Source organism: Pagrus pagrus (genome assembly GCF_965226575.1).
Source record: "Pagrus pagrus genome assembly, chromosome: 17".
In the NCBI taxonomy this organism is placed as follows: Eukaryota; Metazoa; Chordata; class Actinopteri; order Spariformes; family Sparidae; genus Pagrus; species Pagrus pagrus.
Window position 1 is genome coordinate 21815365 of NC_140201.1, and position 27029 is coordinate 21842393.

A 27029-nucleotide genomic window follows, 5' to 3' on the forward strand; every position below is an offset into this window, starting at 1 on the left:
TATATTCTCTTATTTTGGTTGGCTAAAGAAAAATGTGTCACTAAATCTGTCTGCCTTGACTCAGCACCACCCAACACAAAAGTGTTTGTCTGCAGAATGAGCTGCCTCCCTCAATTACAAGCATTTAGTGAAGAAGTTACATGAAAAGGGGCTAAACAGCAATTATGATGATGATAATAGAAAAAAATGTTCTGTGATGGACTCCCCAGCAAATACTTCTGATCCAGCAAACTGCGTTTGGACCTCACATTTCTGTATAGCCTGCTTGCTGTATAAACATGCTCATAAAAATTTCAGCAAATGAGATTCTAAGTGCTCGGGCAATTTTCCTGATTTTCATGTCTTGTAGTGGATGTGATCACACCAGTGGTAGAATGTAACTTAGGTATCTTAGGTATAAGGATGTGTCTCCCACTGGAGAAGAATGCATAGCCTGCTTTGCTTCAAAACATTTTAAATTCACGTAGATAATTACAGATAAAATATCTGATTTTATTTCCCCATGTTTGAACAGTATTACTAATTTTTAATAGAAAGTGACAGCCCTGTTAGTGAAAACCTTGGCATGTCTTCCTCTGTCCCCGATGCTGCTTGAGGCTTTGAATGTCCTCAAAGGTAAACTCCCCCAAAACCAAGATGACCAGCTTCTTAAGGTTGAAGTAATTGATTTAGGTGTCCCCCCCCTTCAAGGCTCTGAAATCTACAGGGGGATGAGCATTCAACCTCTTTCTAACAGGTGGGTGTAACCTACACAGCTCAGCTGTTCGTGTATTTACAGTTGTGTGATGTCATAGTGCTCCAATGTCTGAATAGCATCACGTCAGTTGTTTTCTTGGTCAGGAAAGATTGGTCATGTTTCTTATATTTGTCTCTCAGGGCCCTGGAGGTTCCCTTGGGCCTCCATGTCTCCGAGGCTGTAGACAACGGTGCCTCGGTTGCATCCTCACCTTACTGTAGCTCACAGACAGCCTCTGTGTCGGAGAGTGATTTTAAGCTGCTGAGAAATCTAATATATATAGATTTGATTGTCCAGCTTCACACAGTCAGCCACAGACAACGTCTACACCTTATACAGCCTCTGGTCCTTTCTGTTAAGCTAAGCTGCGTGTCCTGGTTGTAGCTCATATTAAACAGATATGAGGGTGACATTGATTTTTTCATCTAACTCTCAAAAAGAAAGCAAGTAAGGGTATTTCCCTAAATGTGTTGTATTTAATTAACAAGCACTTGTAGTAGCCTGATCAGCACTCGGCTCAGTACCTAGAAATCTCTGCCTCTCTCCTGCTTGTTAATCAAAGTGTTTGCTAACTCCAAGAGTGACTGTAGCAGAGTTGATGTTTGCTTTGTTCAATATTCTTCCCTCCCCTTCACCATGTGCCAATAAGGCGTTAGTAATAAGTACTATATCACAGAGCCTTTGTGTCTGACATGCTCAGTTGTGTGCTGGAGCACTCAGTAAAGTGCCTGCCACATTTTCAGTCATTTCGGCCTTCTTTTTCTTCAAGGTGGTCCGACCTAACACCTGAAACAACACCATGAACTGGGCCTTCCTTGAGGGCCTCCTCAGCGGGGTGAACAAGTACTCCACAGTGTTCGGTCGCATCTGGCTTGCCATTGTTTTTATCTTCAGGCTCTTGGTCTTCCTGGTGGCCTGTGAGAAGGTCTGGGGTGACGAGCAAAAGGACTTTGATTGCAACACCCGACAACCCGGTTGTCACAATGTCTGCTACGACCACTACTTCCCCATCTCCTACACCCGACTCTGGGCTCTCCAGCTGATCTTTGTCACCTGCCCGTCCCTTCTCGTGACGCTCCATGTGTCCTACCGGGAAGAACGCGAGCGCAAACATCGGCTGAAGCACGGAGAGAACTGTGTCCCTCTGTATGATAACACAGGGAAGAAGCGAGGAGGACTTTGGTGGACCTACTTCTTGAGCCTGCTGTTTAAGATGGCGGTGGATGGTGTGTTTGTTTTCCTCCTCTTCTACATCTACGAGGCCACATTCTTCCCACCGTTGGTCAAATGCAACGAAGACCCATGTCCCAATGTGGTGGACTGCTACATTGCCAGGTAAGGGTACTCCAAATGTTCTACACTGTTAAAGATCCTGGAATCTTAAAATTAGGGAAGGTGATCCTGGAGAAATATGGTCAAATACTGATGCTTTGGGTTGGTATTCAGCCCAAAATTCTGGCCCAAAGCGTTGGTATTTGATGACCTGGGAATGAGATTCAACAGTCAACTATATTTCTCCTGAATCGCCTCCCCGACCTTTAATGACTGAACTAACGTTATGTCTCTCATCTTTCACCATGTATCCCTCAGGCCCACAGAGAAGAAAATATTCACCATCTTCATGGTGGTGACCAGCTTTGTGTGCATATTCCTCACTTTTTGCGAGGTCTTCTACCTGTGTGGGAAAAGGTTCTCGGAGTGCTGCAAAGGTGGACCCAGCTCAGCGAGAGAAAACTCCTTCATGATGACCAGAACTCCTCTGACTGGGAAGGAGAACACAGCGTACAACGAGCCTGTCCTGGACAAGGCCAAGCTGGCTGACAGAGGCAATGGCGACGCTTCAGCCCCAGCGTACAGCATAGCAGTCTCCTGAGAGACATGTATCAAGCTAATGAGTTTGACTTGTGACATGACTTGACATGTTAGGTCGCGGTTGTACTGTTGGCCAGATTTATCTGCAAAAATTTGTGGTTTCAAAGAAAATTTGTTTACAAAGGTCATGTCATTATTTTTGTTGTATATCAGTTTTTTAAAATGTTTTTGTCTCTTAATATTGTTGAGCTGAACATGTATGTATCCTTTTTGTGATCTGAAATAACTGATAATACAGTAAAGGTGATTTACTGTACTTTGACTATTTATATGATTATTTGTTATGTGAGATTATTTTGTTATCTGGACTGCCACAAAATAAAATTGCTATACTTACTCTGAGATGTGAGAGCTGCAGTGTGTGTACTTTATCACAAACTAGAAGTGAGGAACTGAGGCAAATACTTCTGCATAAGCACACACAATGTCATGAACATAACTAAAGTACACAACCATCCTGTGGAGTTTGCTTTGCCACATATTCCTTTTTCAGCCTTGTCCGAAAAGCTTCAGAAATCCCACATCTTTTTTTCAAATGTGTTTCAGCAATGATATCTTTAATGAACCTACGACATGCAGGGCAGACACAAATGGGTGCAGCAGTATAGAGTAAACTGAACCAATAGAAATCTAGATGGGGAATTACAACATGCTCAGACGTAATCAGAAAAACCACATCATGACGTGCAAAAATGTCTTGCACAAAGTGATCTACACATAGTTACTGATGGGAGTATCATTATTGACAAATGTTGATAAAATCACCACTCCTACACTGAGTTTCAGACCACCTCGATGACAATTAACCACATCCTGCATCGCTTCAGTGGACCGAGAGTAGATTTGTAAAGGAGAGTATCGTAAACCTGAGTGTACTTATAAGGCAGTGACTGTAGCACATTCTTACCTGGAAAAATGAATAAGCCAACCCTTGTTATATCTGATTCTGCGATATTGGCGCTCCCTATCGCCGGTGCATTTTAATCCCAATGAGCAAACAAGTGTTAGGCGTTGGACCCGTTTAATCCTGATAACTCAAAGGCTACAAACCTGCATATCTCTACATCGCAATTGCCTAATGGAACTGATACGAAGTCACTTGCCATGAAACATAGACAAACACACCTGTTTAAGGTTTTCACAGTCCACATGTTTTTGTCACGTATCACCTTTAATAATTTGCACAAAGTCACTCTCTGGAACTGATTTCCTTGTTCCGTCAAACCACTTGTTACTTTTGTTGTTTTCGTGTACTTTGCTTTTACTGTATTCACAAATTTCAGTAAGGGTATCCCTTAAAAAACCTGCCATAGTAAAAGTGCGTTTAAAAGTTATAGTTCTTGACTTAGTTACATGTCAATTCTAAGATAAATTGATGCTGACATGGAGTAGTTAGACGTTTAAAGGTAAGTTTTGGGTGGATGCCAAAAGTGGCCACACCTCTAGATAATGGCCATGAGTTGATTCTTGTACTCAGTCAATATCAGAGACCTACTCACTGCTGGAGAGAGGTTGCCTGAAGCCTGCTGAACGCATTCCCATAGACTACTTCCCAGGCAAGGACACGATGGACTGAGTGGAACACACGTTTTCATATCGTAAGTTAAGAAGTTTTGATCATTGTTTTCTAGTTGTATATTTAGGATCAGTTATATTAAGTTTTAAGACCATAAGGACATGAAATTATGGGCATAAATCAATGTGAAATACAACATTTGGACGCAGGAGGAGTGAACATTTAAGAAAATTCTACCTTTGAGCTTCAGCTTAAACCTTCCCCCTAAGTGTACCTGAAGCCAAGTGTTCCTGCACACTGTGGAGGGTTTTGGGTGTTGAACAAGTGTTTCATCAATTATTAAAGGCATCTTTCTTCAAAGTGCCAAACTTTAAAAGTGAATGAAAATGCTTTGAACTGTGAAATACAGGAGAGGGGATAGAGACTTTTTGAAGCCCCTTAAAGCAACAGTTTGATCAGAAAAGAAAACTCTAAAACATACTGTGAAATATTTGGAGCAAATTACAATATTTTGCTGATTTTATGTTTTTTGTATTATTTCTCTGGATAATTGCATAACTCTATCTTTTTCTCTTTATCGTGTTCCAGCCCTAAAGTTTATAAAGTTTCCCTTCAAACATTGAAAGACAGACTACTAAACTTCTGAGAAGCCAATCAAAGCCGAACCCATGGATTGGAAGTTTCTCCAGGATCTTCTCAGCGGAGTCAACAAGTACTCCACTGCCTTTGGACGTATCTGGCTATCAGTGGTTTTCGTCTTCCGGGTGTTGGTCTTCGTCGTGGCTGCAGAGCGAGTCTGGAGCGATGACCAGGCACACTTCGAGTGCAACACCCTCCAGCCAGGTTGCAAGAACATCTGCTACGATTACTACTTTCCCGTCTCCCACATCCGCCTCTGGGCTCTCCAGCTTATCTTCGTCACCTGTCCTTCCTTCATGGTCGTGCTGCACGTGGCCTACAGGGAAGATCGTGAACGCAAGTACCAAGCCAAGCACGGCGAGGGCACGCGGCTGTACGACAACCCAGGCCAAAAGCATGGCGGCCTATGGTGGACTTACCTCATGAGCCTCTTCATTAAGACCAGCTTTGAGATCACTTTTCTCTACTTGCTCCACTACATCTATGACAGCTTCAAGCTGCCCAGGAAGGTCCAATGTGATGTCAGCCCCTGTCCTAATTTGGTGGACTGCTACATATCCCGTCCCACTGAGAAGACCGTTTTCACCTACTTCATGGTAGGGGCATCCGCTATGTGTGTGGTGCTCAACATCTGTGAGATTTTCTACCTGATTGCTTCCCGGTTGGTAACTCTCAAAGATCAAGGCACCCTGCGCACCAAGTCTAGAAGGGTCCGCCCTGACCTGGACTTTGATGGCTGCAAGTCATCTCTTAAATCATAGCTGGAGACTCATTTGCCTCCAACTGATTTGCTATGGAGTGATTCTTTTCCCCATTGAATAAATTGATTTTATATATATTTTATATCTAATAAAAATGTTTAAATGTATTGTATCATGCTTATTAATGATATCAAAATTCTTTCAGTGTAATACATGTTTCAGCACCAGTTTTGCTGTTGTTGATCGTTGTTAAATGAAGAAGTGAACTGCTCATGCTGTATCCAAAACTGACATTATTTTTGTTTTTTTGTATTCACTAAAATCTGATTGTCAAAGAACTAAAATAAAGTTGTTGTTGTTTATTTTTTAATTATTGCAACTTTAATAAAAACACAGCAAATGTTCGTCCCTGTGTGAGACCTGATTTGTCCTCTTTCATGGCGCCATTTCTCCACCTGGTGGCAGTAAAGACATACTACATTGTCATGTGAGGGACGTGAAGCCCTCAGGAAACAACAATGGTCCCTCTCACAGTTGAGTTGGGCTATTTTGTAATTATACTGTATTCTTTAATATCTTCTGTGGTACCTGTGTGGTATTAATGTTATATAGTGACACGACAGTTTCAAATACAAACCCTGCTATGTTATTTCACCCAAACTGACTAATATAATTACATATTTACACTTTTCCTGTGGGTTTAATTGCGCATTTAAAATTGCAGCCTACCATTTTGTCGTCAGACCACTTGTCTGTCGTGTTTTTCCAGCCTTTGACCAGGTGTTGACACCGGAACTAGCTTAATAGGTTAATGTCCTGAACAAACCAAATTCAAAAACAACTTTTTACAGCTAACAAACACTTAATGAATAAAGTCAGCTGACTTTACAGTGGACTACCAGAATAACCATTGAGGTGCCGACAGGTGCACCTGAGCTCCTCTGCATCAAGGTCCCTGAAATTCAACAGATACGAGTAATTAGCAACGTTACTTTCAAAATAAAAGCATTAATTGATTCCCGAAGAAGAAGTAACTGTTGTGTGTGTGCATAAGGAGCATTTTGGGAAATGAAAAAAAAATGTGTTTAAAATATTTACAAATAAGGCACAGATTATAACTCAGATCAGATATTACCTTTGCTAATTTTCTCCATTTGCCAAATCAATTGTAGACTAATATTAGCTCAATTCTTGCCATTTCCCCAACTTTAGACTACTGCTCGCAGTAGCAGGAGAAATGTAGTTACTGTGCTTAAACTCTCCAAAAAGCCACTCTCATAGATTAACATCTACAGTATGTTCATCGAGTTTGTTACGCTTTTATCGATATATTATTTGACGAGATGAGGTTTTATTTTGAAATGTTATGAGCACAGGTGTCACTTTCCCTGTGTGCTGATGACTGACTGTCTGACTGGCTGTGTGCACTGCTCTGCTTAGTTTGGAGAGAAGAGGAGACACGCTGATAAGATAAGACCAACAGACAGGACTGCCCGTCACTTATAACTCATGGTGACCTGACAGAGATGGCTGGTACAGGTAATGAATGTGCCTGACTGGTTTATGTACATGTCTGTAGACTGTAGGCATTTGTTTGTTTCAGACTTGTGGTGTGTCTGTTTGGGTGTGGTGGTGGCTGTGAACTTGGCTGAAATAGATTCCACCTGCTAAGGAAGCATTTTAACAGCACCTGTATAAAGTGAGATAGTAAGCATGTGTCCTGGGAGAAACAGTTAGAAATGAAACTGCACTTTGAAGTAAGTACACAACTTTGAGCCTTTGGGCCCACATGTTTTAAATATCAGAGGCTGAACAGTGTGGATGCTGTGTGAAATGTGACATCACACGTCTGCATGTGTGAGTGAGAATTCCCCAAATATTTAGTTGTGAAGTTGCCTTGTCATGTGAAGATGGGAGCAGCAGCCAGGTTAAAACTGAGATGTGTGCCATGTTACATACTGTGTGTGGCCTACACAAACATTAAGGTGGAACTCAACTCACAGAAAAACTCCAATTGAGCTTTTAATAGTTAAATCTAACACAGTCAGGCATCAAGTTTTTCTTTCATTTTTTACACCTTTAGAAGACATCTTCTGTGTTTTGTTAGTTAAGTTTGACGTTCCCATATTTGAATGTTGTTGTATAGTTGTGTATCAGCAGCAGTTGTTGATTTTAGCATTTTAGTTCATGTAAAATGTAGTTTTGTTCTTCAGTCGACTCCAGTGTGCTGGTTCTGGTCAGCTCCAGTCTGAACAGCCTGCACTGTAGTTATGTGTTTAGCAGCTAATCATTAATACAAGTGACATCCCTGCAGCGGTGTTGACCCGGCTTCTGTGTCTCTGATCAATACAACAGGAAAACAACATGGGTGATGTAACGTTATCTAAAATCACTGCAACTTTCTGTTCTGTCATGTGATTTATTGATTTTTTATGCATGATTTGACAGGGACAGGTACAGGATACATGGACAAAATGAAAACTGCTATCTGATGCAAGTATCATCACTGATCGCAGTGTTTATAACGGATGCTCATTTGCAACTCCTGTCCCCCAGAGGGCTTTTATGAAAATGAGAGATTAACAGTGGTGAGATCAAAAGGAGGTAAATTGAGACCAGCAAGGTGCAATAAAGTGTGTGCTTTATTATATCTTGTCATGGATACAGACACTTTTGTTGTTGAGTTAACCAGGATTAGGTAGATCTCTTGAAAATGGTCACGTTTGCAGCAAATTTCAACATCAGGTAGCAAGTTTCCGGACTTTGCTCCAAAACGACATTTTGCAAAATGGATCTTTAATCTTGTGATATATTTGCAGAGATGCTGAGGAGCAAGTTCATATTCGCTTTAAAACGCAAGCTTTACATAATGAAAAACAGTTCTCTATCTTTCTCTGTCTGAAACGTGCCTGGAGTATTAAGTCGCTACTCTTCCTCCTCAGGACTGTGTTGTGCCAGCCTGGAGGACCCCAAGGCCCTGATGAAGATGGGTCTGAGCATGCTCCTCATTGGTCACGTGAACTTCCTGCTGGGAGCGCTGGTGCACGGCGTGGTGCTCCGACACATCAACCTCCACAAGCAGGCCCGGGCCATGGAGTACGCCATCTCCAACGTGGTCGCTCTCACCTCCGGCCTTGTGGTGAGTGCACAGACGCATGAGATGCATACTCTAATCAGTTTACAACCTGTTCTTCATATTGTTACAATAAGATTTAGAAAAAGGAAACCATAAAGGAAAATCATTTTCATGTCAGTGCTCTCTTCTCAGACTTTCTAATGTCGTGTCAGGTGATTTTTCATCAGAGCTGTGGTTGCATTCTGAAAACCACCAGTTAAGCATCCACTCCTTCAGATAAAGGGTCCTGAAAATGATCTTAAAAGTACTGTAGAAAACTTTCTTAATGGTGAAAATGTGTAACAACAAACGGTTCTTTGGGCTTGAGCAATGAAAATATATATTTTTTAAATGCTGTAAGAAACAATTTGTAAAAGTAATGTTTTGTAAATGTGTGTGTTAAAGTCGCAAGATGTAAGAATTGAGTAACTGCTAACTGCTGCTAACTGTAGCTGACGTTAGCAGTCCTATTAGCTGATTCTGCCAGTAGCGCCCGGCAGTAGCACAGGAGCTTTGGACCACTAAGAGGGTGGGATTTTTAAGGTCCAAATGGTGGTGGGACTAACTGATATTCTTACGTATTGCACCTTTTAAAATCAAGGAAAGTGTTAAATACTGCAAGTACTGCAAATATTTTTTTCCACGTTTCCCTTTTAAAAATGCAGAAAGGAGTCATTTGAATCAGTCACAGGTTTATCTGATGACCTCAAATCGGTCATTCCAGTCGCCAGTATGAATTACATGTCGAGTTAAAGGGCTATTCTGTGATGATTTTTTTTTTCCTTGCACAAACAGCTTAAAAACACACGCTATTTAAACACTTTCACACACTACGGATGCTTGTAGTGATAGCACAGCTTTGGTGTTGACAGAAATGTGGTGTTGACTCTGACATTCTCCGTGTTTCCCCGTGTTCTCTGTCCACAGACTAAATGAGACATATATGATGTAAAATCTTATCATTTTTCATTTCTTGGTTTTCTGTATCACATCTGTCACCAGTCTTCCCTGTATGATCAGGAACGTATGGTTTCAGATATGAATATTCTTTGATGAGTCTCTCTTGTCTCTGCAGGGAATCATCGTTGGCATTCTGGCTATTGTCTTGTCTAAAAACAAGAAGAGTAGATGCCTGGTTAGTATCACTTTTATTTTTCCTATTAACTGTTTTTCAAGAAGTGATAAAACCTCTTCTGACAGTGCTGCCTCCAGTCCTTTCCCCTGATGTTCTCTCTCAGTAGTTAAAGGCGCTCTCTGCTTATTTTGATCCTGCACGTATTTTTGCCTTCTCTTTGATATTTCTCAGCTTTCCACCACTTTATTCTCCTCTCCTGTCACCGGCTCACTTGTCAGGAGGACATAAAAAATCCCCTTTGAGTTGCTGCGTGTTGCCTCAGGTGACTGAAGGCAGCCCTGCAGAGTTGAAATATTTTCCTCTCTCCCTCCAGCCTCGCAGCTCGCTCGGCTTCGCCCTCTGTTTACTCAGTCAGCTGTCGGGCTGCTCAGACGGGACTGATGAGGCAGCGGGCTGAACAGAATGAATAAGCTCAGGAGAACCTGCCGTGATAAACCACTCCCCGTCCCCTTTGTTAAAGAGAGCTGCAGCGAACTGGGCAAGGCAGCGCTGACTAGCAGCAGTTTGACTCCTCATCCGTCTTGTTTTCTTATTCATTCACACAGGCAGCACTCTGTATGAATAACAAGTCATCCGAACACTCCCTTTATCCATATTAACACACTCCTTTATTACTTCTGCTGGCTACTGCAGCTCTTATCTCCCTGACAAATTGCTACAGTTTTCTATTGTTCTTATCGAGGTTTGCTTTAACTCACTCATCTTCACAAAGGGATTTTAAATGTCTAGACGCTTTCTGTACCCGTGTCTCACCTTCTGTACATTTATTAAAGGGCGGGTTCACTCTTTTAGCTGCCCAGAATATGATTCATTATTGCACATAGCTGATAACTTTAGTTGTTAATGCTTCTTACTGGGAGTTTAGATAAGGCTGGGCTTATCCTATATATGTTTTTCATGATCAACAAATCCCATTAAAGGTGCAAAACCAACAGGGAGTTAGTTAGTAGTTTCGTCATAGTTTCGACACTGTACTTCTTTGGCAAAACAACAGTAAAAAGTGTGTTTGTTGGGGTTTTGTAGTGACAGATTTGGTGTTTTACTGATGATTTACTGCAGCAGGATGGTTCATGTTTGATCGACTCAAACGACAGTTGCCACAATCTTCATAATGAAGGAACATGCACTGGAGTGGCTCGTTTAATAGATTTTGGATGACAGTGGAGCTCTGTGGCACAGAAGCACGAGCCTCTGATTAAATTTTTGAGTATGTTAGTATCAATAGGGCTACAGCTAAACACTGTTTTCATTAGCAGTTTAACTGCAGATTATTTGTCCAATAAATGGATCAATTGTTTTTGTCTCTGAATATTGACAAATTTGTAAAACTGTCCATTACTAATTCTTAACGGTCGAGGGGACGTCTTCAGATGTCTTGTTTTGTTGGACCAAAAGTCCTGAACCCAAAGATATTCAGTTAATTGTTGTGTGTGACGAAGAGAAGCAACAGTTCCTGCAAAAAGACATTTTTTCACTGTTTATGATTGTAAAAATGAAATTTTGAATTGTGTTTCATTTCGGTTGGGGAGCTCCAAAGAGACAGCCAAGAGACAGGTTTGGCAAATGTTGTCCAAAATTGACGCTGATCTTTGTTTGCACACTTCTTCATTAACATATTTTAGATTTTTGGGATATTCTCATGTTTACCTGACTTATTTTCTTTTCTATTTTTTCATATGCTTCCATATCTCATGTAGTAAATGCTGCCTCAAATCTGCTCTTTTTCTATTAATATTGTTAATTCTTTGCTGTCCTTTCATCTGTTTACTGTCGCAGATGCCCCAGTTTCCTAACTGGGAGCATTAAAGCTCAATTTAGTCATCAAGGTTTTGACTCCTGATGTTTCTTCTTGTCTTCCTGTCCCCTCCCCAGACGTGGTCACTCTTTTTAGTGGGTCTGGCCGCGGCCATCATGGCTGGAGCTTCAGCCGTCGGACTCCTCGTGTCTGTGGTGAGGGCCATCATTCACGGCGGGCGGAGCCTCCTGACTCACTGCCGCTTCCCCGATGCCATTGGCTACTCCAGCATCACCAACGAATGTCCTTTTGACCCCACCCGCATCTATGTGAGTTTATTTGTGCACAACAGACGCTGAGATCAAGGCATGAGCTGTGGGCACCTGGCTCTTTGAAGAGCTCACCATTGTCTCTGTGGCATGAACACGACACGTGCCTTTACGTCATGGCGGCCGTGCCCCTTTTATGTGTGCGTACGTAGGGCGTGAGGATGGGTCCTTTCTGTCACCCCGTCAGTCACACTCTGCAGCCGTCGGGCTGGTGGCAGAAATGCTGACCTGACCCTGTCGGACTTCTTCAGGCTCTGTCCTGTTCCAGTGTGTTACAGATGGACTGTCAGACCTGCTCAGCCTCACAGCCACAGCCACACATCAGCACCACAGTGGCATTTTAGCACGGCTAGTAGTCTGCAATTTGTCAGTTAAGTGACCTTTGTCTTAAGCTGGATTTATACATGAGGCGAGGGGTTAATCGCAGAACCGCTGTAGATACATGCAGCGTTTTAAAATTATAGCTCAGTGTCAGATTTTACCCATTAACAGCACAAACACGGCATTAGACAGCAAATGTGTTTACAGTCTTTGAACGTAGTGATGTTGGGAAGGTTTGACATGTCTCATTATTGAACAGGAAGCTGCTGTCATGCAGTCACAGTGTTTACAGTACAGTCTGTCAGTCACTGTGATGGAAAGCACTGATCAACTGGAGCTAAAGGTTTTCTCGACAGACTGTCAGATACATATAAATACTGTAGGTACCACTTTATTCCAAGTCCCCACATTTAGCATTAATGAGCAGCATAAAAACATGCCGCTGTATAAACAGTTAATGACTGACGGTATCAAACAAACAAACAAACAGATGTAATGATGTCATCATGTCTACAACGCCGGGTTGTACAATGGATTGCAAGTTGTAGTCAGGATGAGTTAAGAAGAGTGAGGAATAAAGCTGCTCTGTAGTCTGATGGTACGGCAGCGGATACTTCTGTATCTTTTGTCAGGGTGAGCAGACTGTGGCTGGGTGGGTGCTGTCTTTTAGTGTCCTCTGGGCTCTGTGCAGACGTCTCACCTCCCGATATCACTGGTGATATCTTGTGTTACTTACAACTGCATTATAATGTGTAAATAACATGTATTTAATATGAATATACAGCTTATAAGTAGTAAATAGGGATATTTAACGTGTAGCCAATAAAAATAATCTAGCATCTAGTGTTTCACTGTCCTCTTTTCAATGACGTAACATTAAAGTGGTGCGTTGAGGGATTACAGTGTAGATATGGAAGCTACGCATGTAGCTGTTGAAGCTACACTGTGCTGTAGCCAGCTAGAGTGCACCTCCTCAACAGTATATACACAGGGGCTATGGCAGCAACTGTGATACCAAAAACTGTGACTGGTTAGCATGGGCTAGCGTGTGCTACTGAAAGCTAGCAGATGACTGAGCCTCTTTGAAAGTAGCCTGTTGTTGTAATGCACTTTACAATCAACAGAGTGATACCAGTGAAACTGAAAACGCGAGCAGCCCATGCTAACCAGCTACAGTTTTTGCTATCCCTGCTACTATTTGCAGGCTAATAACATTTCTGAGGAGGTGCACATTAGTCACGGTATAGCTATGGCAGCTACTTCTGTACTTCTGTACAAAACACTTATTTGCAATGTATAGCCACTTGCTTTTCATGCTAGCTTAAACCCATGTGTAGGTAAAGCTAATTAGCCGCCCTAATACTGAAGTAGCTTGCTAATATCAAAGCACAGTTCTTATGTATTAAAACTACGGCCTTGGTTTTTGTAGTTTTGTAGTTTTTTGAAGCAAATTTTAAACAGACTGCGAAATGAGGGCTTATTGGTATTATTTTTAGTTTTTGTTTTGCCTCAAAAGAAAGTTTTAAAAGGATTAATGTTAAGTTCCAGATTTATCCTTTCATCAGGAGAGTTCCATCTCAGTATCAGTACTGAGGTAAATAATTTTTTTGGAGTCTTCTGAGACTGTCGACCATGCTGTTCACTCAAGAGTTGCTTATTAGCTGGGGACCTCCAATATGGCTGCCGGAGGGCGCATTACATCACCTGAAAGAATGTTTTGGACAAGATCTCCACGTTGCTTTGGGGCAGTAATCATTATGCAAGTTTTTTTGGGGGGGTTGTATTCCTACATATTTCATCATGAATTCCGAAGAAAGCTCCCAAACTTAAAAACATAAACGTTCAATCTCTTTGTAGTCTGCTCAACAAACAGCAGCTCTAGTCTTTGAATCCCCCCTGTACACTTTGATACAGTCTGCTCCGCATGTTTTATTCACAATGCTGACTCTCCTGTGAAAACTGAAATTCCCAGGCCCAATGTGGCGAGAAAAACAAGGTTGTATTTCACATCATTACCCACGCTGTAGCCCTGATTATGTGAAGCTGCTCTTGCCTCAGATTGTGTTGTTTATGGTCCAGCTGGTGGTTGTCACTAACCCAACTCCTTCATCCCTCCCTAGAGCACCACTCTGATCCTCTGGGTGCCTCTGATCGTGACTTGTGTCATCCAGATGGTGTTTTCTGCCCGATGCCTTGCTGCCTGCGCTTCATTTCTGGGTCTGCCTTGCTGCCCCAAAAGGAAGAGAAAAAGAGACTTTGGCAGAGCGGTGAGATTAGAAATGAAATGGTGCCTAAGACTGATTTCAGTCGAGCAATATTTAAAAATTGGATTAAAACACTGTCATAAATGAATTCCTCTGTGTTTGTGTAGGTCAACGTGGTGAGGCCGATTGAGGAAGGAGCTCCCTCTCGCTATACTGACTCTCCCTCTCACTATACTGACTCTCCCTCTCGCTACACCGACTCTCCCTCTCGCTATACTGCACCTCAAAGAAGCAACAATGAACCTCCAACCCGGTATACTGCACCTCCAAGAAGCCACCGTGGACCTCCAAGACGGAATACCGAACCCCCAAGACAGCCACGCCAACCTCCTCCCGCTTCACAGCATCTTCCTCCTCCATATCGGAGTCTTCCTCCTTCAGAGAGGCAGCCTCTTCACCCGCCGTACAGAGAAAGGTCAGACAGAGGAAGGCAAGAAACGAGGGCTGGCAGCCAGCAAAGGGCACCAGAGCAACACGGACTGCTGGAGAGGGGAGGGCTGGAAAGGTCCAGCTTCTGGATTTAGACGTATTTGACCTGTCAGAGCTTCCTGAAGATGAAGTGCTGTGAGGGTGTTTGTTTTTGCTACAATACTTGGATTCAAACATCAGTTCTTAAAAATTGAACTCTGTGCTGGAGAGGGTTTTTTTTAGCAGTGCAGTAGACCTCAAAACTGTCAGTGTGCAGGATCCTGGTTAAGTGAGTGTGTCTGTTCTTTTGTTTTTGTACTTCTGAGTGTCAAAGTATTCATATCAGGATAAACAGATGAGTCAAATCCTCCAGAATGAGGACATGGTGCCAGTCCTTTGATGTACACACATTTAGTTCATTCACGGTTAAAAGAATAGCTTGACATGTTGAGAAATGCACTTTTCTGCCAAGACTTGGAGGAGAAGATCATATACCACTGACGCCTGTGCTAAGAAGCTACAGAGCTGGAGTTAGGACATGGTTGGCATAACTTGGCATGTTAAACAACTCTAAAGCTCACTAATTAACATGTTTTGTTTTGTTTATTTAATTTGTACAAAAAGCGTGTAGAAAGCAGAAATGTTGTTGGTTTAATGTGGATTATATGTGCTAGACTCTTGCTTGACTGGGAGCAGTGAGAGTCTTGTTGTGTTAGCTTAGCATGAAACTGCAATCTGGGAGAAACGGCAAGCCTTGCTTTGTCAGAAGTTCAAAAAATATGCATACCAGCAGCTCTTATTCACTAATGTTTCCAATTGGATTCATTCTTACTCGAGCTGAAATGTAAAAATGAAAAATTGCAGTTAAAAGTGAGCTGTGTACTGTAGGCTAATGACTTGTCACAGTGACAACAGGAAGTTTGTCACCAGGAAATGGTTACAGCACCTCAACTCGACATTAAGATGTTTAGTTTTTTTATGTTTCTTCTGCTGGCATGTGTGTTTTTGAACTAGCCTAGGCTAGCTGTTCTCCCCATACTCTGTGTCTTTATGCCCGGCCAAGCTAACCATCTCCTGGCTCTAGCTTCATAATTGGGGCGAAAAAGTGAAAGCCGTCTCGATCTTCTCGTCTGAGTCTGGGTAAGAAAATGCCAAAATGTATTTCCTAACATTTTTCTTTAATGTTCGACTTCACACATATAATGGAGGCATGGACATATGTAGCTATTTTTTCCCCCTAGTTTTCCATCTTTATGCTAGGCTAAGCTAACCATCTCCCGGCTTTAGCTTCAAAATTAGCCCACAAACATGAGAGCGGCGTGGACCTTCTCGTCTAACCCTCGGTAATAAAATGAAAAGTGTATATCCTCATTGCCAAAATATCATTTTAACATTGGAATTATGACTAATAACGGAGGCAGATACCATAAAGAGAGTAAAGCTTCTCAAGTGAAGCATTACTCAGTGTCTGAGTGTGTGTGGTGCTGCCTTCGTCCTGTTTAAACCTCTGCTGTGTGCTGCCTGTTCGAGAATCATTGTGTGTGCATTTATCCTGCACTTAGGTCAAGAGAAACCAGTACTACAAGTCTGTTGTATTTATTGCTTAACTAAATAAAGTTATTATTCATAGTTACACAGCTAGATTGTTTGTTTGGTTTGCATCTGAACTCTGTAACTGGAAACATTCAGTGTGGTAATGTCAGCTGTTAGTGACCTGACAGGTATGACTGGTTACACTCAGGCACCCATGTAGACACCCTGGCAGAGCAACACAAACAAATTCCCCCACTTTGTGTCAGTTAATAAGAACCTACGATGTATCTTGAGAGGCTGCGAAACCTTCATGTATGTCAGTAATGGTCAGTTGTCAGACCAGATGTTTGCTTGTCCGCAGTGACATGCTGTCCTTCGTGCGTTCCTAAATGCCAAGAAATGAAGAGACAGTCCACACGTGCAGCTTTGAAACACATAGGTATATTTCGCTTTCAGGTCCAACGGAACAAACATGACATCCTCGCGTGAGGTTTTCATGCAACAGAAAAACTAGGAAGGAAAGAAGAAAGGGAGGTTAGGGAGGGAGGAAGAAAGAAAGTAAGAAGGGCGTGTATTAATCCAACACAAGGTACCAGTTCATCAGAGGCAGTGAGAATAGAAAAGGGTTAAACTGTAGTAGATCAGGGGTGAGCAACTGTTGTTCCTTATCCTACCAGCAGAAGGCAGTGACACTATTAGGATCCCCAAAGCAGAGCTGGGCTGGTTAGGAAGCTCCTGTGCAAATGTTTGGTACAAGTTAACCTCTGGTCAGTCCTGATGTCATGTAGGTGCAGCTGCACCAGCACAGCTCTCAGACCCTCATTGGTAGATCACTTTGTACACAATAATTCAAAGTTTGGTGACGTGCATATTGGGCTGATTTTGCCTGTTTTTAAAAATCTGGTAGTGAAGTCTGGCGTGACAGGATTCTTCTTAGACTAGTTAAAGAAAAAGATTTTAAGATCTTACACAGCAGACAGAGGAGTCATTGTTTTTTTTTACTGTTCACCATCTGCAGTGTGTAATGTGAAGCCTGTCTCAACCTGCTTAATGGAGCTGATCACCCATCTGAAATAATTGCCTTAGTCTGGATTTCAATGAAGCATTACAATGTGCCACTTCAAAAGGAATTCTTGTCCCTTTTCACCGAGCAGATTAAGGGTAAGGACATTGATATGGCAAAATTTCAAACTATTAACCCAAGGAAACATCCAGAAGTATTAGCAACAAAATCTACTTAAAATACCAAAAGTTAAAGTTTGACCCATGCCAGAGTGTACACTAAAGGGGCTCTATGTAACACTTTGTTGCAGTTTACATGTATTAATCACTTTTTTTTATTGGCCACATGTGAGCGGACGTGAAAAACCAGACCTTCCCCGTCTTTCTGTTGCCTACACAAGCCTGTGGACGACTCGTTAAAGTTGTTTAATGCTGCTGGACTGTGGATTTCTTTGTGAAGGACTCGGGTCGGGTCTGACAGTCCAAAAGATGTGCATTGTGCACATTCTCTAGTGTCTCGTCTCACTGCTCCGCTAACGAAGAGCAACAGCAGCTAACGTTAGTTTAGAAATGGAGGACGACCGGCTCCACTCAGCCTCTTTAATATATTGATGGATCATTATTATAAATGCACTGACATGCTTCAAAGATATAGTTGTTAAGCTGCTTTTAACTTAATATGAAAAGTAACTAGTAACTACAGTTGACGGATACATCTAATTCAGTAAAAAGTATATTTCCAACTAAAATGTAGTTGTTTAGAAGTATAAAGAAGCATAAAATGAAAATACTCCTGTGAAGTACCTCAGTATTGTCCAGTAAATGAATAAAAGTACTTAGTTACATTCCACTGATTCTTACTTTTAAAAACACTTAAAAGTCACACTTATACAATATTAACCTGTAAAGGTAAAACAAGAAAAAGCCATTATAACAGTTAAATATTAAAAAACAACAATCATCCTGTAATGCTTGTGGATGGTCTTCAGCTAACAGGCTTGACTCTCTCGTTCATCATGTAAAGGAAAATGCAGTTTTGCTATTTTTTCCCACTAACAGAATTTCTGTTGTGTTTAACCTCCACAACAGAAGATGGCAACAGTGATCTTACAATGGGGTCCTTGCATTGTAAACACCCGGGAGTCGTGCTGGTGCTGCTGCAGCAGTGGCTCTGTTTGCATGTGCACAGTATTTCAGAGGGAGGCTTTTATTTTGAAGCATGTTTTATTCAGTTGAGGCCAGGTTTCAAAAAACTCAAATAACACTCAGTTTAAAGTTCTCTTTCACTCTCTTGTTGCTCCAAATATTAATTTAATGTCTGATATGGTATCCAAAATATTAATTAATGATTTCTATCAGTGCTAATGTAAACACAGCCACTGATGACCACATATGTCTGGAAACCCCTGAAAACTCTTAATCAGAGCAAGTATGTCTTCCTGCTCCCGTCTCCTGAAACATGTCCCTTCATCTACCTGCTCTGTAAGCAGACTAATCCAGGAGGTTATAAAAGCATTCAGCTAGAGAGTGATGAACGAGCCCTTAGTGAGTTCTCTGTCTGTCAGAGGAAAAAGAGAGAGAGAGGAGGAGGGGAGGGAGGGTTTAGTCCCAAAGCAAGACAAATATTTAATCATTTCTGCCCGGTACAGTGCTGAGGAGGCTGCAGAGCTACAAAAAGAGACCGCTGTGCGATGACCGTTATCGTGGAGTCTGTCGTCGTCTGGTTCGTAGGATCATGCAGTATAGTGACAGGTTTACGACTATCTTAAGTTTACTGCTCGTTGTTAAAGATCTTTAAAATACTTACAAATTAAGAAACAACACAACATGGTAATACTGTAAAAGTTAGCCTCAAGCACACGGTGCATATCCACATGCACACACACGCATCCAGACCAAATGCAACAGCCATACTTTATATATAAACACATGGCGGCTCAAACGATATGTGCTACTGGTGTCGTTGATCAAAAATGCATCACGGGATCTTCTTATTTCACAATCTCCCACTTTTTTAACGAATCCCAAAGAGATCAATCTGAACTCATATTCTCCCTCTCTCTGTCACTGTAAACTGGAGTATGGTCATATTTAACAACATGTCAAAGTAAAAGCACAATAATAAGAATAAAAATGAATAAATAAAACGACATGAGGGAGGAAAACAATATGTACAAATGAACAAAAAGAAAAACACATTTAGAGTTTAAGAATCAACAGAATGCAAGAAGATGTCGATTAAAAACCTAATGGGATCTCAGTCCTTCTTTTTCTCAGCGAAAGATCATATAGCAGTAAAATCCCAATAACGCCCCGCCCCCACCCACCTCCACCCCCCCGACCACGCGTTCAGATCAGACCAGGAAGCTACGCTACATAATACTGCCTTTCAATGCCAGAAAGTGTGCACCATACATGGAGACAAATGTACTTCATCTCATGATATACATAGACGTACAGTATATACATGATATACATGTGAGTTGGAGGACAAACTGAGCCATCCCCACCCTGCAGAAAACATCCACGCTCTGTCACCAGCTCCTCAGGAAAACTCCAGAGCGAGAGATACTTAGCGGACGCCACCGTCGACCGATCGTTAAATGTATGCATGTCCCTTCATTTTTCCCCCAAATATAAAAATGAATGTAAAATGATAGAGATGACTTTTCTTAGCCTCCTTAAAATCCCTCCTCCATCCTCGCACACAACGACAATAATAGAAAAAAAAAGAAAGATGATATGAGAGACGAGAACCATCATGCATTGATTTGAGTGACTGTTTCAATAGCAACAGAGGGGGTGAGGAAGGAAGGGCCGCGGCGGGGCGGGAGGTTCAGAACTGGGAGGCCGAGCTGGGGTCGCACTGGAGTAGCCGGACGATGGAGGGGTCGCTTTTGGCACCTTTGATAAACTCCTCCAGGGACAGTTTGCCTGCAGGGTGGACGGAGACAGAGAAGACAAGAGAAGAGACGTTACAAAAAACATGAATTTCATATGTTGATGTTCTCGCTTACTCAGCTGGTCGAGCTTTAGGAGGAATCATTTGTAAGAACCTGAAGTTTATAAATACACTCTAAACTATCACAAGCGTGTTTCCATAGTTTTGTTCTGTGTCCCCAGAGACCTTACTGTATTTAGGAAAAAAACTTGTACAGTAAGTAGTCAATGGTGAGAGACAAATACATGTATGATTTTGAATTGTGCCATGAACTATGATGTGTCAATTTAAAAGATAATTTTGCAAGTCAAGAAAGTTGCAGTCCACATCTTTGTGCCGTGCGCCACACTTTGCACCCAGATTATCTGCCATTGAACTAGCAATATGGACTTGGACACAAGCTAAACACACTAGCCCGCTGCGCTGTAGACCGTCTAAATAAAACCCATCGAGCCCACCACTGATGTTGTAGATAATTCTTCTAAGAATGAATCTCTTATTTGACAGCTCAATGTTGAAACTGGACAATTTATCAGTCTAGAAGAAGAAAAGTGAACTTGTTCTTGTCTCGCTGATAAAGAAAATGAGTTCCATTTTCAGTTATCTATTGTCCTTTGACTGGGAGCTAAACAATACTTTGTTCAGTGAGATAAAAAGAGACATCTACTGTGTAAATATAGATGATGCAGACAGATTGAGTTGGCTCTTCACATCTGACACATTTAAATTGTATTTCCTCTGATATTCAGCGTACGATTTGTTTGATTTTTCTTCACAATGCTTACAAGTATACATAACGTTGTTACTTTATTTTTTATTGTACATGTGTTGATACTTTTTCTGTTTGATAACGTCCTGTAATCTCACGAGGGATGGGCTAAATGTTAAGCATGGCACAGGCATAAAACAAAAAAACTACTAAAAACTAAACCACGCAGTCATAAATTCTCCTCTCTTCCAGTAAAACGGGCACATTTCAAAGATTATCTTCAACGGACCGTCACACTCATCCTCCAGCTCTCACTCACTCTCCCTCTCTGCAGCATATTCATCCCTCCATGATGCCATTTCCTCCTCTCACCATCATTATTGAGGTCCATTTGTCTGAAGATCTTATCCGTCCTCTTCTCCGGCGTGGATTCATCCTCTGGCATCTTCATCACAGATGACACCATCTTGTAGATGGCCTAATAGATGGAGCGAGAGAGAAGGAGAGAGACTGGGTTAGGCAGGATGGGGGCGGGAGAACAGAAAGTGTACTTGAGCCAGCAGGGAGCCATTATGGAGCCTCAGCAGGAGCGAAGTAAAACACAACTGAACTGAAAAATAAAGTCGTTGTGGCTTTCAAGATGCTGATAAACACGATTCCCTGACATTTGTTACTCCAGATGCTAAGAGCTGCTCCCTGGGCAGCTTTGCCACAAATACCCACGCAGGGTATGTATGGATGCAGCACCACCGTCACACCACGGGGACACAGACTGCATGTGCCAGCATGGTAGGGGGGCTTACGAGCAGAGCTCACTGTATCGATCTGATACATCTTTATCTGTTGACTGATATGAGCGCCTCCCGTCCCCTGATAGCATTAAATTAAACTCTGCAAGTGAGCGTAGAGGAGCTCCGAGTATCAGCCGGCCTCAGACACGGATCTACAATCAGCTTATGTGCCCATTAAATCATCTCCATTGGGAGCATAGGGTGTAAAACTGACTGTAGATCAGTGTCACAGCAGCACCCTCAGATGGGGGGTAGCTCACACAAAATAAGCCCTCTGTGCTTTTCAGTAAGACATACCAGCTCTAAAATTTTATCTCTTGGACTATAAAATGAGAGTTCATATATTTCTTCAAAAATGGTTGGATAGCTGGGTGGATACTGGAAAAAGAAACTGTAGGATAACAGGCAAAACATTTTTGTTGTTTGAGAATATATCTCAGACATGAGACATGACAGACATCGGTTTGAAAAATGGGGCCAAAATAGTTAATCTGCACACAAATGTGTTTAATATGATCTATAACCTATTATTTAAAGGGGCAATATGTAAGAATTTTAGTTCAAAACATTCAAAAATAAACTAAAATTATCAGCAGAATGTGATGACAGTTTTGATGTTATGTCAGAGACTGCTATGTGCTGTGTTGCAGAGATATCTACTAACTGCATGCTAACCAGCTAGCCCCGGGCCTGAAAACCTCATTCTCCCAGCGGTCCAAAGCTCCTGTAATTGTCATGTACAAAAAAAAAAAAAAAAGTTAAATTAATAAACCTCTAGAAGCCAATCAAAAGTTTGCAAAGCGTTTCGGGCGTGCCAAACTAAAAGCCATGGATGACACAGCCAACTGCGATTTATATTCAATTTTAGTGTTAGCGGGACAGCAGAGATATCTTATTGTTCCAGACATTTCTAAACATATTTTTGTGATAAACAGTGTTGGAGGCCTGGAAGCCTGTCTTACACCTGTTTTGGGGAAATATTCAGTTTTTATGTTGCCAATTTTTACAGAATGATTTCAAAACTAATCTTAATTTGCGTCCAACATTTACGCTCCCATTTTTAATCAATCACAGGCCGTTATGACATATTAAGACAAAAGCCGTGTGTTGTCCAACAGTGCGGTGTAAACCAGACCTGATTCCTCTATCGTGACCATCTCTCTCTCTTTCAATGACACAATGGGTCCCTCCTCTCCCATCCAACGGTGCGTAACCTCAGTGAGCTTGAGGATAATCCTAGTATTCTGCACACTCAGGGATAAACTCTGTTAAATTTAACTCGCTAATCCATGAGAACCCAGTAGTGCACACACACACACAGATGCAGACCATACAGTGAGATCCTCATATCTCGACATATGAGCCTCTCTATGTCTTCTCTTCGAGTATGAGTGACAAGCTTACACACAGCACTAATGTTGTACTGTGCTTAACAGTCTTCATGCAGACCTGTTGCCTTTGCCAGTATAGCAGTCAGCACATTAAGTGTGCCTGCGGGTCTTTGCATATCGGCGCTTGAGCCTCCTGCACAAACATGCTTATAGGAATGTATTAACTTGCATAATTGAAGTGAACATTTATGCTAAGTGCTCTTTGCGTCTATTCCCGTCAGTGCAACCCTATGTGACTGTTTGGTCCAAATAACAGGTATAGCGGAGGGATTCTGGGAAATTATGAAGGCGCACTGACAATGCTCTGGCCAATTTTTTTAAGCATATTATGTTATCATCCGCACCACATGTTTTTAGTAAAAGCGGTTAAGTATGGTGACTAAGAGATTTATGGCATTATTTTGGGCTCTTCTTCATGTGTCGTATACAAATCCTCATGTGACTAATATTTGGCATCGTGTTCTTTGTACTTTGTGCCTTTTATATATTGATCCACTCTGTATTTAAAGGGGCACTCCACGGATTTTACACATAACGGTCAGTACAAATATTAAAACATTTGTAAGTCCTTCAGTGGTCTTCAGTGGAGGAGTCTGCTCAAGTCTGAGAAAATAATCATGATGATGTCGTTAAGGTTACATGTTTTTTTTGTTTTTGTTGATTTCATGTTTTATTTTCTAGTCCTTTTCTCTTGTGTCTTATTGTCACTGTCTACTTCCTGCTCACCTGTGTTCCCAACGTTCTGTTTCCCTCCTGTGTTCCTTTGCTCCACCCCAGCCTGACACCCCCCCCCCCCCCCCCCCCCCCACACACACACAGCTGTCTCACATCAGCCTTGTCAGCACCGCCCTGTTCCCAGTGTCTCTCCACCTGCACCTCTGCCCCTCGCTAGTTTAGCTCGTATTTAAGCCTGTGTTGTTCCCTCACTCTATGACGGATTGTCTTGTTCTCATCCTCGTGTGTTCCTGATTTGTTCCTCGTGTTGTTCTGGTGTGCCCTTAGTTTTTGTATTACTTTGGTAGATTTCTTCATTGCTTGCCCTTTTGTGACTTGGAGCACAAAAGCATTACAGCTCACCTTTTGTGTGTGTGTGTCCTACGTTTGGGTCTTCCTGTGTAACAGTGATAGTTAGATAGGGACTAAATATTTGTTACAACAAGTCTGTGTTACAAACTTGGGGTATACAGTTTAAAAGACACGGTTATTTACCAAGCAGCAAGAGTTTAACAAAAAGATTGAATTATGGGAAATTCAGCGTCCAGTTTTGGAGCTTGACACATAGTAGGGACTAAAAGCGAGCAGATCGCAGCCTCTGCCACTTTGATTTTGACCATTTTTAGCCTTGCTAACTGTGGTTTGCTGGTCAACAACTTTGCAATTCCATTAAATTCTGTTCAGCATTCATGGTCCCAGGAGGATTTATCCTGTTGACTTTGGTGATTCCCTGACTCTTCCTCTTGTGCCAGCACGGGATTGCTATTTTGGTTTGTGTCTCGTCAACTGTTGGATGGATGGCACAGATGTTCTTGTCCTCCTCAAGATGAACTGTGATGGCGCTGATGATCCCATGATTTTTATAACATCAGTTTCCTTGATTTTTCCACTAATTTGGTTTATGACAAAATAAATGTAAAGCTAATGGCATTCCCATCAGCCTCAGGTGTACTTTAGTAGTGGTCGTTGTGATGTTAGCATATAGCTCACTGCACAGTTGTGTCTAATGATGGCATTAAATGAAAAATACCCCAAATCCTTTTCACAGTCCAGATGCCTTACTTATCCTCTGTCCCCAACTGAACTTCATTGCCCAGTGTCCTTTTCTCACCTGTACAATCTCCAGCATCTCCTCGCGGCTGATGTACCCGTTTCCGTCCAGGTCATACATGCTGAAGGCCCATTTCAGCTTCTGCTCCAGCTTGCCCCGTGACGTCACGCTCAAGGCGATGATGAACTCCCGGAAGTCTATCGTGCCGTCGCCGTTGGTGTCGAAAGTCCGGAAAACATGCTCAGCGAACTTGGAGGCGTCGCCGTAGGGGAAGAAATTGGCGTAGATTTTCTTGAACTCCTCCACATTCAGGGTTCCACTGGGGCAATCCTTCAAGAAACCCTGCGGAGAAGAAGACATTAGGCGAGACCAGAGTGAAAATAAGACATGTGAAGCTCTCATTCAGTCTCCAAGACAATATAATACATCACTGTGATGCATATGTTAGAGCAGCAGACCCATGTAAAACCTTTTCAAAGCCGGCTGGAACGATCACGAATCAAATTTGTGTCACAAAACTTCGATCAGCAAATGTTTCAGTCATGTAATGCTTCATTCTAACAGATCGAAGAAGTACTTTTCGATAAGGCGCTTAGTCTTGGATAGATGAAAGCAGTTCTACCTTCTTTTCAAGGGGTCACATTTGATAAGGCAGCATTGTGCCTGAGAAGAAAAGGGAGTTAAAGTCATGTCAGCCTCGGTCTCTGTTCAGCAGAAATAAAGCTATTTTTTTAACAAAGGCCTTTAAGATAGAGGTGGCGAGGTGAGAAAGTCATCGTCCTGATTTGAAGGCTGGAATTACTTTTTGATCATCGTATCAAATATTCTGTTAAGTGAAGGTGGAATATCAACATGGTTCAGTCCTGATAAAAGTTATTTTCATTTTCTGAGAGAGAGACAACACAACTTGGATTTATTGCCAATAAATCCCCCAAAAAGACACGTTAGATAAATTCTCAGGCACCTCAACATCCTATGGAATATACTAGTATTATATTTCACCCGCAGCATCCCGGAGCTGTTAATCTGCCGAGAGTGAACGCCACCACGGCCACTGTCAGTGTGAGGTGACCCAGGGTCAGTAAGGCTTAAGTCATGGGTCAGGGAGGTGATAGTTTAACATGTATGGCTCTTATTCAGGACGGCTCACACAGCTGTTCCATAGGTTTAATCCATGCTTAAAGCCATATAGTGTAGCCATTACACAAACACACATCCATACGCACACGATGGGATAACTGCGATCAGGTCAATGTGGCACCTCATCATGCAAGACTTAACTCACTGGGAGTGGGTGGTGCTCGGTCTTGGATGGAGACAGACATTGTCACATGAAATACCATCTTTGTCCTCGAACATAGGGTTAAGCTATTTTTAAAGGTAACTGCACTATCACCTAATAAATATAGACACTTATATTCTTAAATAATTTGAAGTCACTTCATTACTGATAACATTTCCAGTACTAAGGTTTTATCTGTGTTGACAGGTGTTGACCAAAGTGTTGTTTGTCCGTGCTCAGTATTGACTGAAGTGTTAAATTATCTAAGACAGGTGTGAATTTGTAACATAGCACACTGTTGACATTTAACCTCGGTCGAGTGATCACCACAAACCAAAAGTGACATTTTTAAATCAACTCAACTTTAATATGAAAAGATGAGAATTAAAGGCATCAATTTTAAACTCCACTACAGTAGCCTCAGCTATTAGCCTGTTTTAGCTCATTGTTTTGGTTTTACCGACCACAACTTTAATGTTTTGGCTCTGTCTTAATGCTTCCATCAACTTCCTTTCCTGCTGCAGCTGTTTCCATCAAACAAGCTCTCAAAAACTCACTGTTTAACCAACTATCTGTCCAGCAACAAACGGCAACAGACAAAGGCTACGTTAGTAAATCCAACCGAACAGAAAATGTATGAAAACACAACTTTTTCGGTGAAATACAAAATGCGCCTGTTGGTGAACACACCAAAACAGAACTAAAAGGGGAAATATTGGACTTTAATTTGACAAGAAACACAACTCCAAGTATTGTTAGAGAGGTCATATTATGCCTTTTGGGTTTTTGCCTTTCCTTTATTGTGTTACGAAGCATTTTTGTGCATGTTAAAGGTCTGCAAAGT

General features: G+C 41.8%; 4 protein-coding genes across 5 annotated transcripts in view; 3 read left to right on the forward strand and 1 right to left on the reverse strand.

Annotated features, from left to right (window-relative positions):
- The first annotated feature begins 42 nt into the window (after positions 1–42).
- On the forward strand, positions 43–2950 carry LOC311272861 (gap junction beta-4 protein-like). Its single transcript, XM_084379577.1, has 3 exons — positions 43–736; positions 1506–2071; positions 2327–2950. Exons 2-3 carry the CDS (start codon positions 1536–1538, stop codon positions 2607–2609), a joined length of 819 nt encoding a protein of 272 aa, XP_084235703.1. The 5' UTR covers positions 43–736; positions 1506–1535; the 3' UTR covers positions 2610–2950.
- A 1842-nt stretch (positions 2951–4792) lies between these two features.
- Positions 4793–5524, forward strand: LOC311272862 (gap junction beta-3 protein-like; the record flags this gene model as incomplete). Its single annotated transcript, XM_084379578.1, has 1 exon — positions 4793–5524. One exon carries the CDS (start codon positions 4793–4795, stop codon positions 5522–5524), a length of 732 nt encoding a protein of 243 aa, XP_084235704.1.
- A 1356-nt stretch (positions 5525–6880) lies between these two features.
- LOC311273224 (keratinocyte-associated protein 3-like) lies at positions 6881–16404 on the forward strand. Of its 2 annotated transcripts, none has more exons than XM_084380172.1 (6): positions 6881–7003; positions 8407–8603; positions 9655–9714; positions 11587–11778; positions 14220–14366; positions 14471–16404. In XM_084380172.1, the coding sequence occupies exons 1-6, from the start codon at positions 6991–6993 to the stop codon at positions 14885–14887; spliced, it is 1026 nt and encodes a 341-aa protein (XP_084236298.1). In that variant the 5' UTR covers positions 6881–6990; the 3' UTR covers positions 14888–16404. The 2 variants fall into 2 exon arrangements, with proteins under 2 accessions (XP_084236298.1, XP_084236299.1); XM_084380173.1 differs by lacking the exon at positions 6881–7003 and adding an exon at positions 7156–7221.
- A 321-nt stretch (positions 16405–16725) lies between these two features.
- Positions 16726–27029, reverse strand: part of LOC311273049 (hippocalcin-like protein 1) — a 43812-nt gene continuing 33508 nt past the window's right edge. Inside the window, exons 3-5 of the mRNA XM_084379916.1 lie at positions 24964–25245; positions 21329–21434; positions 16726–20240 (exon numbers count right to left, since the gene is read on the reverse strand). Of these exons, the coding sequence (XP_084236042.1) occupies positions 20143–20240; positions 21329–21434; positions 24964–25245 (486 nt within the window). The 3' untranslated portion in view covers positions 16726–20142. The remainder of the gene's footprint in view (positions 20241–21328; positions 21435–24963; positions 25246–27029) is intronic.

Bases quoted from the DNA above. Each gene is read 5' to 3' on its own strand.
- LOC311272861 (XM_084379577.1), top strand. From the start codon at position 1,536: ATGAACTGGGCCTTCCTTGAGGGCCTCCTCAGCGGGGTGAACAAGTAC. The intron at 2,072-2,326 runs GTAAGGGTACTC...TGTATCCCTCAG, and splicing joins GTGGACTGCTACATTGCCAG to GCCCACAGAGAAGAAAATAT.
- LOC311273224 (XM_084380172.1), top strand. The intron at 8,604-9,654 runs GTGAGTGCACAG...TTGTCTCTGCAG, and splicing joins CTCTCACCTCCGGCCTTGTG to GGAATCATCGTTGGCATTCT. The intron at 14,367-14,470 runs GTGAGATTAGAA...GTGTTTGTGTAG, and splicing joins AAAGAGACTTTGGCAGAGCG to GTCAACGTGGTGAGGCCGAT.